General features: G+C 40.0%; 1 protein-coding gene and 1 non-coding gene across 6 annotated transcripts in view; one reads left to right on the plus strand and one right to left on the minus strand.

Moving 5' to 3' along the window:
- Nucleotides 1–1,288: 1,288 nt before the first annotated feature.
- AXDND1 (axonemal dynein light chain domain containing 1) overlaps nucleotides 1,289–18,868 on the plus strand; it is an 83,704-nt gene continuing 66,124 nt past the window's right edge. The window contains exons 1-10 of one of the 5 annotated variants that reach the window (XM_045048685.1): nucleotides 1,289–1,813; nucleotides 2,249–2,699; nucleotides 3,124–3,329; nucleotides 5,096–5,268; nucleotides 6,085–6,188; nucleotides 12,668–12,788; nucleotides 13,364–13,449; nucleotides 15,386–15,442; nucleotides 16,233–16,335; nucleotides 18,691–18,812. In XM_045048685.1, the coding sequence (XP_044904620.1) occupies nucleotides 3,236–3,329; nucleotides 5,096–5,268; nucleotides 6,085–6,188; nucleotides 12,668–12,788; nucleotides 13,364–13,449; nucleotides 15,386–15,442; nucleotides 16,233–16,335; nucleotides 18,691–18,812 (860 nt within the window). In that variant the 5' untranslated portion in view covers nucleotides 1,289–1,813; nucleotides 2,249–2,699; nucleotides 3,124–3,235. Of the gene's footprint in view, nucleotides 1,814–2,248; nucleotides 2,700–2,743; nucleotides 2,869–3,123; nucleotides 3,330–5,095; nucleotides 5,269–6,084; nucleotides 6,189–12,667; nucleotides 12,789–13,363; nucleotides 13,450–15,385; nucleotides 15,443–16,232; nucleotides 16,336–18,690; nucleotides 18,813–18,868 lie in introns of those variants that run through there. The other 4 variants (XM_045048682.1, XM_045048686.1, XM_045048684.1 and 1 more) reach the window with 4 other exon arrangements.
- LOC111558483 lies at nucleotides 9,532–9,638 on the minus strand. Its single transcript, XR_002739384.2, has one exon. It is a non-coding gene; the product is annotated as a U6 spliceosomal RNA (small nuclear RNA).

The following is an 18,868-nucleotide window of genomic DNA, read 5'->3' on the forward strand; positions in this document are numbered from 1 at the left end:
GTTTGTAGTTTCTTTTCCTAGTTGAGGGCATGTTTAGTGATCACACTGACTGGTTCTGTTCTGAGATCACGTCCACTCGAAGCCGGAGGACCCTCCTGCTGAGTTGGTGTTAAGCTGCCACCGAAGTCAGCCGATGCCAGCCAGCTCAGTTAGCCCTGCTTCTACCTTGGGCTGACATTTTTACTATCGTGAGGTTTTCTATTTAGGAAAATTATTAGCTGCTCATCTTGGATTTTGCTGTGATCCATCCTTCCTTCCTTCCTTCCTTCCTTCCTTCCTTCCTTCCTTCCTTCCTTCCTTCAGAGAGCCAGAGAAGCAAGTGGGGGAAGGGCAGAGAGAGTGAGAGAGAGAGAATTCCAAGCAGGCTCTGCACTGTCAGCGCACAGCCTGATGTGGGGCTCGAACTCATGAAACCATGAGATTGTGCTCTGTGCCGAAACCAAGAGTCAGACACTTAACCGACTGGGCCACCCAGGCACCCTTTGCCGTGATATTTTCCATCAAAGACCTCAATAATACTTTACCTTTGTCCGCTTTAGGTTCCCTTGCTAGCATTCAAAATTACAAGAGGAATTTCCCAAGAGTAGCAACTGTATTCTTCGATAGCTATGGTCTTACTGTAATTTTTTTTTAAATTTTTTATGTTTGTTTTTGAGAGAGAGAGACAGAGTGAAAGTGGGGGAGGAGCAGAGAGAAAGGGAGACACAATCCAAAGCAGTCTCCAGGCTCTGAGCTGTCAGCACAGAGCCTGACACGGGGCTCGAACCCATGAACCGGCAGATCATGACCTGAGCCCAAGTCGGGTGCTTGACCGACTGAGCCACCCAGGCGCCCCAATTGTGATGTTCTTAAATTCTCATCTGTTCTTGTGCTTATTACTCCATACACTTCTACAACTTTGCTCAGGACACAGCCTGTGTAATCACCACACCCCTGCACAGGACAGAAAATGAGAAGTTAACCTTTGCTGTAGAGCGAGTGCATGGAGGAGGAACAGAAACAGAGGGAGAAAGAATCCAAGCAGGCTTCAGGCTGGCAGCCAAGAACCCGAGGCGGGGCTCAATCCCAGGAGCCCTGATAGGACCTGAGCTGAGATCAAGAGTTGGACGCTTAACCCACTGCACCACTTAGGTGCCCCTGGATTATACTTCTATGTATCTCTTGAATCTGTTTGCGGGTCTTCACCTCTTCTATCAATGTCCTACTGAGATTTAAAAAAAAAAAAACAAAAAAAAAAAAACAGGTTAAGAATGTGTAAGATGAATTGTTTTGTTCTTCCAGTACCCAAAGGCTTGATAAACTGTATAAGCCGAGAGCTGTAATTTTAGGGCCTCTGAAGTTCAGTCTTCTTATGGTTCCAAACTAGAAATGTATAGTCACAACACCGATGAAGATGGAGAAACACAAATACAATTTGCAGGAAAATTACTGTCCCCCTGCTTCTGCATTGTTTCTGCCCTTAGCCGATTTTGGTGACTGCCAGTTCATGTGTGCTCTACGAGTGCTATGTGTGTATTTTAATTGTTGGGAAATCTAGAGAAAAACTAGGGTGATGGGATAGGGTTAAAGGCTAAAATGCTCAGACAGCCAAGGTGGTTGCCTAGGAGAATTAGAAGGGACCACAGGGATTGTGCTGTTTTTATTTTCAACACTTGCTCATATTTTTCATTGCTATTACCCTGAACATCAAAAACCAAATCCGTCAGCACAGGACAGTAGAACGGTCCAGTTGATTTTCAAATACCATGGACTGAAGGTGTTTGGGCCGGGCTTGTACTGTGCTTGGTACTAAGGAATGGGGCTGTTGAACAAGGTAAATTCCCTTTCCTTTTAAAGTTTATTTGCTAGACTGGAGTCATCCAGACACTGGGATTCCAGCCATCATTGTTTAGCATTAAGGCTCCATCTTAACAGAAAATGATCCTTGGGGGCGGTAAGGGGCTGGGATCTCAGTTCCTCCTCTCAGTTCCCCGAGAACAGGGTTTTAAGAAGACCCAACGATGTTACTTGGGTTGGTTTCGCCTCAAGTGTAGTCTCCTTCCCTGCCTCCAGCCTCAACAAGCCTAGACCTAAGAATGCTTTCAGTGTGCTGGGTCGGTTATGGGGTGGGGCAGAGGGCTGTGCTTAAGGGCCCAAGGAAGACTTGTTGGAGATGTCAAGGCCAGGGGGCAGCATCGGCAAGGAAGCCTCAACTGCTGGGGACCCAGAGCTTTTGATTCCCTAATTTCTCCTTGAATTTGGCTTTTAGAAAAATATGCAAAACAACATAAAAGTGGGAGAGATCGATGGAAAAACAAATCTCTTACGGGACGCTGGCTCCAACTCATCGATACCTGCTGTCGGGAGCCACTGAGGTCCTTCCCGGGGGAGGGGAAGAGCGACCCCGGCCACTGCTAGCGCCTGCGCACTGGCGACGACCTGCGGGCGGAAGCACCGGGATCTAGACACTTTCGCACTCCGTGAGAACGGCCCGATTAAATATTTCTGTATTCTGTTGCTGCTGAACCTATGCCGCGGTGAAAACCCCCGAATCCCCGAGTGTTGGGATTGTTAGCTGTCTCCCCGCTCCGCAGGCACCGCCCAAGACAGCCCCCAGTGAGCGTTGCGAAAGCTCGGGGTCCTGGGTTTCTATGACAACACGCAGGCGTTCCGGGAAAGGGCGAAGCGACCAGATGTCTGGCGGGAAACACAATTCACAGGTACCGGCTCCAAGTGCGTGTTTCCCATCACGTCCATTGCCGCCTGGGCGCGCCCCTTGCCCAGCCCGGAGTCCGCGGAGGCGGCGTGCTCAAGGACGCTGCGTGTCGGGAGGCCGGGGACCGGAGCTCCCCACCTGGACCGAGGGGCGCCCTTCGGGTGGGGCCCGTGGTAGGTGGGTGGGCCGAGCGTGCCCTTCCCGGCCTGGACCCAGACCCTGACCCACCCGTAGGCTTCAGTCGCGTCAGGTGATGTGAGAGAACCCAGAAGTCTCCCCAAAGAAGGAAAACCCACGCCACATGTATTATAAACTCTGATCTTAAGACTCAAAACTCTGATCTTTGCATATTTTTCTAAAATGCGTATTTTTGCATATTTTTCTTAAGCACTTAATGGGACCCCCCCCCCCTTTTTTTTTGTCTGCAGGACAGTGTGGCAAACCTGCCAAATCCCAGGACGCCGAGGATTTGTTTCTAAGTTAGCTTTTTGGAGGGACGTTCCAAATTACTAAAGAAAGTGGTAGGAGGCATTGTTGATTATGTCTCTTCCAAAAACGCCCTCCACATTGCTAACCTCCGTGTCAACGGCAGAGGGCAAAAAATTAAAAGTCTCTGCATCCAAGGAAGAGACAGGTAAAGTTCTTCATGGATCCCGCAGACATCAGTGATCATGGCCGTAGTCGGAACTCACAATCCACAATCCATTCACCTTTTTCCAGAATCTGAGATACCAGGCTACCTTAATTAGTTGCATTTTCCAATTCACTCGTTTCAATAAAATAAAAAAAAAAAAAAACATTCCTTTTATAGTATTTTTGAGTCAGAGTCCTGCCTCACTACTCCACCTAAAGACTAATTTTTGTTTTCAGATGTTGAGTTTTTTGTTTGTTTTATTTATTTATTTTGAGAGAAACAGCACAAGTGGGGAAGGGAGAGAAAGTATCCCAAGCAGGCTCTGCGCTGCCTGCACAGAGCCTGATGCAGGGCTAAAACCCAGTAAACTGGGAGATCATGACCTAAGCAGAAACCAAGAGTCCCACGCTTAACTGACTATGCCACCCAGGTGCCCCAAATGATGATGAGCTTTATATTGTGTTATTATTTAAAATTTTTTATATTTATTTATTTTTTAGAGAGAGTGAGTGAACAAGCACAAGGGGGGAGGGGCAGGGAGAGGGGGGGATCTAAGGATCCATAGCAGGCTGTGTGCAGCGATGCCCAATGAGGCAGCGATGCCCATGCTGTGAGATGATGCCCTGAGCCCAAGTCTGACGTTTAACCAACTGAGCTGCCCAGGCTCCCAGTTTTATATTGTTTTAAATTCACCCATTTTAGGTACCAATAGTTGCATGGAACTATTTTTTTTGGTACCTGGTCTCTGACTTTAAGGAACCAGTTTGTATCGGGTTTTAGTAATTATTCTAAAGACAAGAATTCCTTATTTATGAATTTTCATTCATATACAGATAATGCAGATCTGTACTAGAATAATAATCAGCTAGACTCATTCCTACTCCCATGCTAAACTCCCTCCAACACTTTAATCTTGTTTTTAGGGAAGATTTCGCTAAAGCCCTACCCAGCATTTTTTTTTTCCTGTTGTGATATTCTAACTCCTTTTCAAACGTTCAAGAGATAAAGAGATTTAGTCATGTGAACTTGAGAAGTTTTGTTGGTGAACCAGGAAGGTGTGACCTCCTTGTAGAAATTAACAGAAGCCATACTTTGTGAGGGATGCAGATCTGTTAAGAGTGACAGCCCAACCCTCCTTGACTGACTTCATAGGAAGCCTTTTCCTATTTATCCCCTCCCATTCCCCATCTTCACAATCCCTCTGCCCTAGTCAGGCTGAATGGAACGTTCGTACTGTTCCTGCTCGGCCAATTTTCTCAGATGATTCCACTCTTCATTGCCAACAGTCCTAATCCTGCTTTTCCTCTTAAACCCGATTCTGATCCCTTCCACTCTACAAATGCCCCAATTTAATGTCGGTTATTCTCACCTTTGACTTTACACAGAAATAATTACTCAATAATTTGACAGTTTTGAGGAGAGATCTGTCATTCTCACATCGAAGGGGAAGTAGACATTTCCATCATTTTAAGACTATCCCGTTTCATTGAGCAAGTGAAGTGAGTTTAATTTTCAATTTGGAATGTGGAATAATTGTGCATCAGTTTTTGAAGCTGTGTGTGGTGTAAAAGTGAGGGGGGCAGGCAATTTTTTTTTTCCCCTTGACAAGATGATGTTCAGTGTTGAAAATATCGTTGTGTTTCTGGCAGCTAGAAGCAGTGTTTTCTCTGTTGGAAATATACAGATGGTATTGAGGCAGCGTGGGAACCTCCGAACTAAATCTACAAAAAACTACAGCAGGTTTTTCTTTCCCATTACTTTCTTAGGACTGCCTGAACTAAAGGAGAAAAAAACTATGGTGGATCGTTCAAAACCCCTTCCTTCATCCCTTCAGAATGAGTTCATCCCTGAGGAAGTTCTTCTTTCTCTGGCCTCTGCAGCCAATGCTGGTCCTTGTCCTGAAAACTTCCTGCCTCCTAAGAAGACTAAAACCCCAAAGGTGAACATACACATACATCGAGTACTTGGGAACACATGTCTTCTTGGTATCCAGCTCATTAAGTATTTATTGAGCGTGTTATTGTTGAAAACCAAAATTCAACCGAGTAAATTTGAAGACCTAATTGGCTTTCTTCAGCAATTCATGAATCAGGCAGCATCCCATATGGGAAGTGGAAAGGAGTTCTGAGGAACTGTACAGAATAGAGGGCTTTTACTGGTAGAAGGGGTCAGGGACAAGGAAGTCATTAACAAAAGAAAGGATTATTTCAGGCAAGGTCATCTTCCCCCTGGGGGAAGGGTGGGAGCCTATCAGGCTGATTACCTCACTCGTGCTGATCAGGAACTTCCAGCTGATGGGCTGAAAACGCCCCTTTGGGAGGTGCCAGAACTGCGGTTAGGTAAGATGTTACGGAAATGTTGGTTTGCTGATGTGGGGCTTAGCACATCTTACTCCATTTTGGGCCTGTTGTTTCTTTTTTTAGCACTACGTTATTCTTGATTGTCTTTCAAAATACTTTAAAATTAATTTCCTAGTTTGAAAACTAAAATCGTTTGTACCAGTGTTGCCAAGGAAATGCTTTTTTAAATGTGATTTACCTAAGCGAGCATTACTACTCTTAGTCTTGATATTTTCCTTTCACTTTGGAATTGTCTTAGTTTCACTTTTCCTCCACAGTATTGAATGAGAATTCTTTTTCTCCTCAGACTATCCAACTGCCCTTAACGTAAACCTTGGAAAGGATTAAGGATTGATTTCATTTGACTACAGCGCCCTCTGCTGTGTATTCATATATTTGCTTTTTTTTATCCCCAGGGCACTCTTCCGCGTCCGACTGACCAAGTCTGGCATCACCCTATTCGAAGAACTAAGTTCAAGTACCTGATTGACCATCCCGTTTCCCTAACGGGTGCTGGAAGGTAAAGAGGCAGATGCAGATGAATTGAATCATTTTCTCATTTTATCTCATTTCTTTGGGGGCATCACAGTTGGAAAAATCATAGAATCAAAGATTTTAAGTTTAAAGCCTGCACTGCAGTATATTTGATGAAGCAGAATACAATCTGAAGAAGGTACAGGACCATCCTTCTGTGTGTCTGGTTATTATCTCTACCTACTTTTGGTTTGTTTAGATTTGCTTTTGCATGCCTTTCTGTACTTGTCCTCACTCTTCTGTCCCTTGTCGTCCCCTAGTAAAAGAGACCAGATCTGATAGAGTGCCTTTAGGGCCTCTTCGCCTGTTCATTTAAGAAGAGTGAGGTAGCATAGCTTCATGAAAACCTTGAAAAGCAAGTGCTTACTCCCTGGTTTTCCTCAAAGTGAAAGCTTAACTTTTACACTGTTTCAGATCAAACCAGCAAGCACTATTTGTTGTTTTTATACCATTCCTAAAAATATTCTAAATGTCACCATTTTCCCTGGGAGGATTGCGACCTGCTCATTTTCTCTGCCTGGTCCATTTATCAGTTGTATGCCCCTCATGAGACCGCTTCATCTGAAAGAAATGTTGCGTAGGTTATTTAGTCTGAGTTCCATTTGCTCATTTGTAGAAAGAGAATAATGGACTTACTCCATTTTGTGTGCTTCCCAGGGATATTGTAAAAGAAGGTATTATAAAGGGGATAATGGACAATGCTGTCTAGCTAGCTAGCTAGCTATCAAGCTCTACACCCAACATGGGGCTTGAACTCACGACCCTGAGGTCAGGGGTTGCATGCTCCACCAACTGAACCAGCCAGCTGCCGGTAAATATAAGCTGTTATTACCCAGCTATGTCTCAGTGCTAGAAAAAGTGGCAGGAACTTGGGCTATTAACTTTTATGTCCTGGGGCTTTAGTGTCAAAATATCTGTACTTTATACCTTCAGATCATGGTTGTAATTATTAGTAGTAATAATTGGTAGTTACGAGATGTTTGAAGTACTTTGAAAAAAATAATAAGCTATATCTGAATGTGGCAATAACCCAACATTAAAGTTCTAATGTCAAATGGCTTCTGACTTGGAAGTTTTAAACCATGAAGATCTTCACTGTAGTAAAAAGGATAATGGCCTTCCCCCAGATGTTCTCACTGTAGCTCCGGACCTGAGTGCATACCTTACATAGCAAAAGAAACTCTGCAGATGTGATTGAGGTTAAGGACTTTGCGGTGGAGAGATTACCTGGATTCTTGGGATGGCCCAATCTAATTGCCTCAGTCTTCAGAGTGGAGAAAGAAGGAAGTTGAGTGGTTGGAGAGATGAGGTGGAAGGAGGACAGATTCCAAGTGCGAGAGGGAAGGGATTCAGCCTACGATTGCTGGCTTTGCAGATGGAGGAGGGGAGGATACAAGCTAAGAATTGCTGTCGGCCTCTAGAAGCTGGGTATGGCCCTCAGCTGCCAACTTTCCAGGAAGCAGGGACCTCGGTCCTAGTACTGGAAGAAATTTGAGTTAACTCCAGTGGACGTGGAAATGGGTCTTCCCCTAGAGCATCCAGAAAGGAGTGCAGCCCTGCAGGCACCTTGATTTTACCCCGTGAGACCCATGTTGCACTTCTGACCCACAGACTGTAAGATAATAAACCTGTGTTGTTCAAGCCGCTAAGTTTGTGGTGATTCATTACGGCACCAGTAGAAACCTAGTACATGTATGCACGTATGACATGAGAAAGCTTGTACATGTATACATGTATGACATGAGAAAGCTTGTCTAGCAACCTTAAATATTTAGAGCACAGCAGTAAAATAGAAAACAACCCAGCAAATAGCCTCTGAGTAATATTTTTCAACAGCTTTATCAGTCAGAGTTCAGGGCAGAAAATAAAACCTATTTTAGGCAGCAAATCAACTATTTACAAAATGGTTGGAAGGGCTAAAGGAGCAGGTGTGAAGCACTACTTTTGGGAATAAGGCTCAGAACAGAATGGAATTCACCCCTGGTGCAGGCTACTGACCTCCAAGGCTGCGAGAAGAGGGCCCCTTGGGGCCCCTGTCAGTTAAGCATCTGATTCTTGATTTTAGTTCCGGTCATGATCCCAGGGTGGTGGAATCGAGCCCTACATCAGGCTCAATGTGAGTGTGGAGACTGCTTGAGATTCTCTCCCTCTCTCTGCCCCTCTCACCTACTCATGCATGCTCTCTCTCTCTCAAATTAAAAAAAAAAAGTGTCTGCCCCCTTGAACAGACATTTGTCCAAAGAAGATAAAACGAGCCAATATGCACATGAAAAGATGCTCAACATCATTAGCCATAAGGAAATGCAAATCAAACCACGAAGAGATGCTATTTCACACCTGGTAGGATGACCATAGTCAAAAAGCAGACGATAACGGGCATTTATGAGGATGCAGAGACGTTGAAAGTGTCAGACGTTGCTGGTGGAAATGTAAAATGGAGCAGCCTCTTTGGAAAACAGTTTGGCAGTTCCTCAAAAAATGTAAACATAGGCCCCTCATATGACCCAGCAATTCCACTCCTAGCTGTGTACCCAAGAGAATTGACAAGATATGTCTGCACAAAAACTTGCATGAGTGTTCATGGCAGTATTATTCGTGCAGCCAAAACGTGGAAACAAACCAACTGTCCATCAATTGCTGAAAAAATAAAATGTCATCTACCATAGAATATTATTCAGCCATAAAAAGGAATGTAGTACTGATACGAGCTACAACATTGACGAACCTTGAAAACACGCTACGTGAAGGAAGCCAGTCATAAAAGGGCACACGTGTGTTTCTGTTTCTATGAAATGTCCAGGATAGGCAAATCCGTAGAGAGAAAATTAGATAACTGGTTGCTGGGGGTGAGGCTGGGGAGGAGAGTGGGGAATTATTGCTAGTGGGTAAGGATTTTTTTGGGAGATGATAAAAATAGTCTAGAACTAGATTCTGGTGGTCGTTATGCAACTTAATGAATATATTACAACTTGTAAATTGTGAATATAGGAAAAACTTGTGAATAAACTAAAAACTTGTAAATTGTACTCTTTAAAAAGGTGAATTTTATGGTATGTGAATGATACTGCAATAATAAACAAAAAAAAGTCCTCTTAACTGTGATCCAAGAATCAGGAAGCTGAAATCATAAAGCTGTTACTGCTGTCACTGTACTGCCCCTCTGGATCTGGGTAGCTGGGGAGTGGATTCTGGCATGTTGCTTCAGGAAAACCACTTTTCCATGGTGTTGCTGGCAAAATCCACTAAAAGCATGACAAGAAAATGGCTTCTGTCTCACTTCTACTTCTAAAATCTTGCAAAAGTGCATCTACTGTGGAACTTATTTATTTTTAAATACAGAATGCTTCATGAATTTGCATGGCATCATTGCACAGGGGTCATGCTAATCTTCTCTGTATTGTCCCAATTTTAGTATATGTGCTGCCGAAGTGAGCTCTACTTATGGAGCTTAATTCATGCCCAGAACCCTGGCTGCAGGGGTGTCTGGGAAAGTGCTTTCCAACCCTTCCAATCCGAAGAGGGTATCCTCCCCACCACCCCCCCCCCCCAACCCCCAACATCAGTGCCTGCCATATTCCGGTACTGACCTAGGTTTCAGAAACATAACCAGACTGTCCTCAAGACACTTCTAGCTTAAGAAGTCATTACCTGAATCGTCAAGAAAAGATTATATTGAGTTACACATATTGTGTTCAAGAAAGCCACAGAGTTTTAAGTACATTTTAGAAAGACTTAATGTTTTTCAAAAAGCATACCGCAGGGATTTGGAAAATCACTATCTCTGAAATACCTCATTCCCTGACAACTTCAGATAAAAAATGTGCTTATTTATGAACATAACCAGTGATGATTTGAAGAAAATATTTGAAGGATGAATTTAGTTTGATAATCTGGGGGACCCAGTTTTTATATTGTGGCTCAGAATCAAAGTTGTTTTTGTTTTTTGCCTTTTTTCTAAATAAAAATAGGTTTTCCAGAAGAGTGGAAGCAGGTGATTTTCCACAAGAGTTTTATGAGAAATAAAACATATCTCTATTTTTTAATGAAAAGTTATATTCCAACAAATAGACCAAATGTTTCCTCTAAAAATAAAGATAACCAATAATTTAATAGAAATATAAAGCCTCCTAAAATTACTCTTAGAAAATTTGAATGACATTTACCAAACCAATATTTCCCTTCAAAAGATGTATATGTGTATATATATGAACCATTCATTGTTTTTAGCTAACAAAGTTGTATTGGCCAATCTCTGGCAGTTACTGGTGTAATAATGACTAATGTCCCATCATCCTGAGAGCATCTTTCTGAAAAAACAACTCTATTGAGATATCTTTGGCACAAAAATTGTGTATATTTAAGGTGTACAATTTGATGTTTTAATAAATGTATACATTGTGAAAAGATCACCATCAAGCTAAATAACTTATCTGTCACCTCTATATAGTTAGCATTTATGTGTGTGTGGTAAGAAGATTAAATTTAAGATATATTAGCACATTTCAAATGCACAATAGAGTATTGCTAATTAACATCACCATGCTGTACATTAGATCTCCAGAACTCATTCATCTTGCATAACTGAAACTTTGTACTTTTTGACCAACATCTCCTCATTTCTCCCCCTCCCTTTATACCCTCATTTGACATATGAATGAAATCATACAGTATTTGTTTTGTCTGGCTTATTTCACTTGGCATAATGTTCTCCAGCTTCACCCATGCTATCACAAATGGCAGGATTTCCTTTTTATTTTTATTTATTTATTTAAATGTTTATTTATTTAAATGTTTTATTTATTTTTGAAAGAGAGAGAGAGAGAGAGAGAGAGAGAGAGAGAGAGAGAGAGAGAGAGAGAGAGAGAACAAGTGGGGGAGGGGCAGAGAGAGAGGGAGACACAGAATCCGAAGAAGGCTCTAGGCTCTGAGCTGTCATGTCAGCACAGGATTTCCTTTTTAAAGGCTGAATAACATTTCAGTGTGTGTGTGTGTGTGTGTGTGTGTGTGTGTACGTGTACATTTCTTCATTCATTCGCTAATGGACTTTCAAGTTGTTTCCATATGTAGGCTATTGTGAATAATGCAGCAGTGAACATGGAAGTGTAGATATCTTGTCAAGAACCAGGTTATTTTCCTTTGGATATAAACCCAGAAGTGGGGTTGGTAGATCATATGGTAGTTCTGTTGTTTATTTTTTAAAGGAAGCTCCATACTATTTTTCATAATGGCTATACCAATTATAATTGGAGGGACAGAGACATGTGAAAATCACGTGCAGTAAGTGACATGATTATAACTGTGCTATAGGACGATGAATCTGGAAGAAGTGTGTAGAATATACTAGAGAGACTTGAGAATCCACATTAAAAAGTATGGACAGCTTGGACTAGTGATTTGGCATTGGCAAGAGACAATAGGATCAAATACTAGAGTGATAATGAGGGTGACTGTAAAATTAATGAGTGTTAGTGATATATGGAAATTAGGGCAATGGATGGGAAGGAATCAACTATATATGCTGAGATTTTGATGAATGGAGTGGTGGTACTTCCTGACAGTGAGGATAGGAGGGTGAAAAGTTAGAATGGAGCGAGAATTATCCAGTGGTATATATTGAGAGAGGTAACAAATGTGATAAGGTGAGATTTGATGGCATTGCTTAGAGAGAAAGCATAGGGAAAGAAGACAGAGGGATGAGGTCAGAATGTTGCAGAACATTTCCCTTTAGTAGGCGGGAGGTCATAGAGAAGTCCAAGAAGGAGTAGTTAACGGCAAAAGAACAAGGAGAATCCAATAGCACAGAGGATAGAGGAAAGGAGAGTGTTTTTAAAAAGAGAGATGATCAACCCTGGGAAATATTACAGGGAAACAGTGGAAGGGAAGAACTGATGACTTAGCAGTGGAAAGTCATCAGCTTTTTAGAGTGGTTTCAAAGAGATGGAGATGGAAATCAAGATTGCAAGGAAATTTCAAGGAATCTGATGTTTAACAGAGTGAGAGATCCATTGATCAATAAATAGGTCGTGATAACATGACAGCAGTGCATGGTCAAGGGAAGATTTTTAGAAGGGGAAGAGACTTGAGTTATAGACCAAAGTTATATTCCAAGAGAAGGGGAGACACACAGAAAGCAGACTGATGGAATGAGATCCCAAAGGATGTGGCTAAGGATGAAATCAAGGACATCAATGGAGGAAATAACCCTGGGGAAGAGAATGTATCTTAGCCTGAAGTTGAAGGAGGGGAAAGAATTTGTGAAGTGAATGAGAAATGTGAGGTGGAGAAGAGGAAGAGTGGGATGGGGGTGGGGGTGGTTCATGTCTAATACCTCAGCTGTCTTAGTGACGTATGAGGACAGGAGACTGGTTCTGTGCCCCTTTTCATGCACTAGAAGGACCTTACCTACTCTTATCCAGTAGCCAGACAGAGAATTTATTTTGTGAATATATTTTTCTTATTTTTTAGGGATATTTCTTTTCTGTATGATGTTAAATATGTTAAAGGAGAGACTAGGGAGAGTTCGCTTTGTCCCCCACGTTTGGACCGTTCATTACAGTCAAATGATGGTGTCATTGTGCCTCATAAGGTAAATAGAGTATTTGACAAATAATTTCCTCTTTCTGTACTTAAAAAAAATCATTTCCTTAAAATATAAAGCAATGTTGTACTATAACTGTATTGCTTATTAGTTTTGTAGCACTTTCTAATTATTTCTAGGAAAGGATATTTAGTGTGAAAAGATCTAGAATACCTTATTTATCTAAGTGGATAACTCTATAACTATAGTTACAGAAATCTAGAAAATACAGTATAGGAGACTGGATTTTTTTTTTTTAATTTACTGTTTAAGGCTGTAGAATTCTTATTTTTGGCATATTGCTAAGGTGAATTTTAGAGTCAGTGGGTTACTGAATGTAGGGACATGTGTAAATAATACTAAAATCAAGGCTCTTTAATTTATGGTTATTTTTTTAATGTGTGTTCTGCTAACAGTTTTTTACTACTTGCCATGATCCATATTAGTTACTGATACTGTTCTCTCTGTAATCAAAATCGCTTAACTTAATAAATAGTATCCCTTTGGGATAGGAGTGTTGATTTATGCAATTCGGTTTTTTTCATTTACTAATGTTTTCGTTCTTGTCCATCTTTCTTTTTAAGCCAAAGAAACTAACAGACACTTTGATTCCTGAAGAATTTCATATTGTGTCAAATACAGGAGTTTCAGGTTTGGAGTGTTATGATGAGTGAGTACTGTGATATGCACACACTGCCTATCTGACGGGTGGAACTGTTTCCTCCTTCCCAGACACAGAAGAACCTGAGAACGGTGCACCCATATCTACATTGAAATAGGGAAACATTTGGCTTTCCTTCCTAAATTTAAGAAAGGTGTCAAAAACTAATGAAAAAGTTTTATTGAAAAAAGTTTCGGATTTCACTGGTCAAATTGTTCTGTGTCTTTCCCTACTGTTTAATTTCGAAATAAACAATTGATCTTTAAAGAAAAGAAAAAGGAGCTTTGTTCTGAATGCTTGCCTGTGCCTCTTTAGCAATGGGTTTTGAGCCATGGCCATGGAGACAAAGGAAAGTAGCCCTGTGAGCTGACATCTCATAACTGACACACCCTCGATGGCTTCGCTCCAGCCTGTGCACTTGTCATCTCCAGTTTTCTTTGTCATCCTGCTTATGGGGTGAAAACTGGGATCTTGCTTATATTTGCTGAAACAGTGTGTGAATGTTTCATAGTTTAAACAACAAGAACTTTGGACTAAGGTCTTATAACAAAATCTCCAGAGGCTGTCTTGCCAGTTCATGTTATACGGCATGTCCTTATGATAGTGGCTTTCAGAACAATATTTTGCCAAAGAGAACTAAATGGAATTCATTTGGGGGGGGGGATTTTTTATTTTTATATAATTTCAAAAATTATATAAAAGTTATAAAAATAGGAAGGACAAGGAGCTCTCATGTACTCTCTATTTTAACTCACTGAGTATTTACATTTTGCCTTATTTGTTTTAAAATACACATATACATAAACACGTTAAAACTATTCAAAAGTAAGTTGGAGATGTCATGACCATCATCAAATATTTCATTGTAAATTTCCTAACAACCCACCAGCTGTAGATGTTTTTGATGACTTTTTTAGCGTCATCATTTCTCATCTGTTTGTTAGTTAGCGTTTTACTGTATGGACTCAAGGATTTCTTTTTTTTTTTTTTCCCCCAGGGAGTTATAATTCTTTACTGCGATTATTTTTATGTTCAAAACTTCTTTGATTTGGCCAGTGTTAGCTCCTTTGATCTGGCTTGTATTCTCTTTGGACATGTCCCCATCATTCTTTGAGTGTTTCCTTATTTTCTGATTCAATAAGATTTCCAGGTTCACCCTGTATTTCCCAACTCAGGCTGTGGAATGAGCTATGTCGCTTCTCCTGGGAGTACTGATTCCTTTTGGTGGAGAATGGTACTTAGAAATCACGATCTGGATAGTGGGTGTGTCCATTGCTCCTGGGGTATCATTGCTTCTGGTTTCTCTCACTCATTTTTGAAACTTTATTTTGAATTTTTATGTTCTCTGGAGATTTTTCACTGATCTAAATTCTGAAAGTGGACCTTATTAACCAACTTGAGTTCTGGTAAGGGGCAGAACCAAAGAAAATGCTTATTAACTAGGGGAAGAAAAAGATACATAAATAATAATGAATTAGATGAATTACCATGTGGTTCTCATTGTGATATTCATTTAAATGTAAATTTAAATGTGATACTCATTTAGATATGGTTGGGAGTTAGGTAGACTGGGTTCTAGTTTCATCCTTGCTTATTTATTTTATAACCTGTTTCATTACTTAACTTTGTTGACTTCGGTGTCCTTAGAACACCCTTCCACCTTTGAAAAGGCATTTAAAAAGAAGAATCAAGAAAGTTTTCATATTTTAACATATGAAGAATGTGATTAAAGCTCCTTTAGTGAAAATATTCCAAATATGATAAATATCATTACATCTGTGTCTGTAGATATGTAGGTATGATCTTGTGTGTAAAATGATGCACTGTTTTGATTGCCTCCAAGCTTCTCCATTTGATTAGGTTTTAGGTTCATCATGTTGTCATATGTGATAAACAGGCCAGTTAATTTTCTCCCAGTAATATTGACCCGTTTTATTTATTGCAGCAAATATACTACTCTCCTCACAGATCATGAAAACAGGCTATTGCTCTTCCCATCCATGTAAGTATGGTTTATATTTGAAAGTATTTCTTAGAAGGAAAATATGCATATTTTTATTTTTCATAGTACTTTGTTATACAGAAAATATTAAAATTGTAGCAGAAACCCAATAATTGTCCACAATTCTATCATCTAATCAGTGTTTTCATTTGTCCAATTGCATATTCAATTTTACATATTTATAATATGTAAGTACTGTAAAATACTTTTTTCACAGTTTTAAATTTCTTTCTTCTAAAATTTTATTTTACTGTGGAAGGAACACTTAACATGAGATCTATCTTCTTAACAATTTTTTTTCAATACAGTGTCAATGAGTCTAGGCAACGTTGTACAGCAGACGTCTGCTACTATTGTCTCCTTTTTCCTTCTTCTTACCTCTCCTTTTCTTCCTATCTTCTCTCTTATCTTTCCTCCCTTTTCTTTTCTTACACTGTGAAGTAACCAGTATTAACAGCTTGGTATTTACCTCTCCACATTTTTCCTCTGTTCTTACAATCCTACACAATAAGTGTAGAGAATTTTTGGAGGGAACTATTATTTTCTTTACAAAAAAGAGGGTCATACTGTTTACATTTTCTTTTTCCTTTTTCTTCTTCTTTTTTTAGTGTTATTACTGGTATAACCCACTAGATCAGTACAAGCGCTACTAGATGTAGTAGGGCTAATGCTTTAAAATATCACAAATATTCAATACTGTATACGTTTTCTGTATATTATATTCTTTTTGTCAGTTGAGGATGACCTGTTATAACACTAATATCATAAGTCTGCCGCCTTAATCTTTTAGGAAACCTAATAAAAGAGTAGAAGTTGTCCAACTGAATGATGTGATGGACGCCATGCTAGAGAGGGCTGGTGTGGAGAATCAGGAATACACAGGGCCAACCAAGGTAATTGCAAAGATCATTGTAACCTAGTGGTTAAGAGCATACATTCTGAGGGGCGCCTGGATGGCTCAGTCAGTTGAGCGGCCGACTTTGGCTCAGGTCATGATCTCATGGCTCGTGAGTTAGAGCCCCGCGTTGGGCCCTGTGCTGACAGCTCGGAGCCTAGAGCCTGCTTCCCTTTCTGTGTCTTCCTCTCTCTCTGCCCCTCGCCCTCTCATGCTCTGTCTCTCTCTGTCTCAGAAATAAATAAACATTAAAAAAAAAAAAAAAGCATGCATTCTGGGAGCCAGAAAGACTGGATTGAAACCCTGCCCTGCCATTTATTAGCTAGTGACCTTAGACAAATTATTTAATGTATTTGTGCCTCAATATCTTCATCTTTACATTAGAGGTAATATCTCATGAAGCGAAAAATAGAACTATCCTACGGTTCAGCAGTAGCACTATTAGGTATTTACTGAAAGGATACAAAAATACATATTCAAAAGGGTACATGAACCCCAAGTTTATAGCAGCACTATCAACAATAGCCTAACTATCGAGGGAGCCCAAATATCCATCAACTGATGGATGCATAAAGAAGATGTGGTATATATACACAATAGAATATTACTTAACCATCAAAAAGAATGAAACCTTGCCATTTGCAATGGCATGGATGGAGCTAGAATGTATTACACTAAGTGAAATAAGACAGACAAATATCATATGATTTCACTATTATATGGAATTTAAGAAACAAAACATGATGAACATATGGGAAAAAGGTGGAAAAAAGAAAAGAGGGAAACAAACCACAAGAGACTCTTACCAATAGAGAACAAACTGAGGGTTGAGAGAGGGAGGTGGATGGGAGATGGGCTAGATGGGTGTTGGGTATTAAGGAGGGCATTTGTTGGGATGAGCACTGGATGTTGAATCACTGAACTGTGCTCCTGAAACCAATATTGTGCTGTATGTTAACTAACTAAAATTTATATAAAATAAAATAAATTACAGTTAATAATAATATCTACTTCATAGGACTGTTGAGATTAAATAGCATATGAATATAAAAGGTTTAGATAGTGCTTGGCATGTAATAGACACTGTATAACTGTTAGTATTATTATTACCGTATTTCATTGACTATAAGGTACCACTGATTATAAGCCCCTTATTATTTTATGTACCATTACCAAACATTGCCAATTAAACCATGCTTTCTTACCACTTAAATTTTTATTTTGTTAATGAAAAGAGCTCTTTCAATCTTACATAGTTATAGATATTTTTCTTTATGCAGGGCCTTTCTGTTTTGTAAATTTTGATTTTTACAGAATTTGAAACTTATAGACAAATTCAGTATAAGACATTTCTATGTAAGCTTTACCCAAATTCTCTAGTAGTTTACATTGTGCCCTACTTGCTTATTCGTTCTCTCTTCCCCCCTTCATACATATCTCTATATGTATAGTTTTTTTCTGAACTATTTTAGAGTAAGCTGGTGGCATCATGCCTCTTTATCACCAAACATTTCAGGGTGTATTTCCTATGGATAAGGACATTCTCTTACATATGCATAATACAGTTGCCAAGTCAGGAGATTTAACATTTATGTGAGAGTATTATCTGTCCATATTCAAATTTCAGATTTTATCAATTCTCCCTATATTGGTTTTTATAGCTATTTACCCCTCTGTTTCAGGATTCCAGGATCACATAGTGCTTTTATTTATTTATTTATTTAAAAACTTTTTTTTAATGTTTATTCATTTTTGAAAGAGAGAAAGAGAGCACCAGTGGCGGTGGGGCAGAGAGAGAGGGGAGACACAGAATCTGAAGCAGGCTCCAGCCTCTGAGCTGTCGGTACAGAGCCTGACGCGGGGCTCAAACCCAAGAACCACGAGATCGTGACCTGAGCTGAAGTTGGACACTTAACTGACTGAGCCACCCAGGCGACCCCTCACATGGTGCTCTTAGTTGTTGTGTTCTTTTAGACAATTTATAATCTGAAACAGTTTTTTTGTTTTTCTTGACCATGATATTTGAGCAGATACCAGGTCATCTGTAGAATGTTCTTCAGTTTTGGTTTGTCTGACATGTACTTATGATTAGATTCAGGTTATATACTCTTGTCAGGGATGATATAGAAGCAATACTGTAACCTCAATGCACCATATAAAGAGGTACATGATTAAACATAGATGTTTAAAAATAATATATCATTTGTGTGTATATATTTATAAGGAAAATATAAGTGACATAAATTATCAAGGTGTTTCTTAAACATTCACATTCAGAGTGTTTACCTCCTAAAATGGGTTTTTACTGACAAGACTGTAATAAACACTGATGATACTCCTTATCTTCTGCCAGATGCACAAACTACTGCATATGCTGAAGAAGGAACAGACTATTTACAATACAGTATTTCATGAACTTATTCGACAAGTCAGTGTGGACTGTGCAGATAGGGGAGAACTACTGTCCAAAATCAGGTTAGAGCCGTTATTGGAGTATCCTGGTTTCCTTTTGAGTTTTATGTTACAATTAT

The sequence above is a fragment of the Felis catus genome, chromosome F1, assembly GCF_018350175.1.
Source record: "Felis catus isolate Fca126 chromosome F1, F.catus_Fca126_mat1.0, whole genome shotgun sequence".
Taxonomy (NCBI): domain Eukaryota; kingdom Metazoa; phylum Chordata; class Mammalia; order Carnivora; family Felidae; genus Felis; species Felis catus.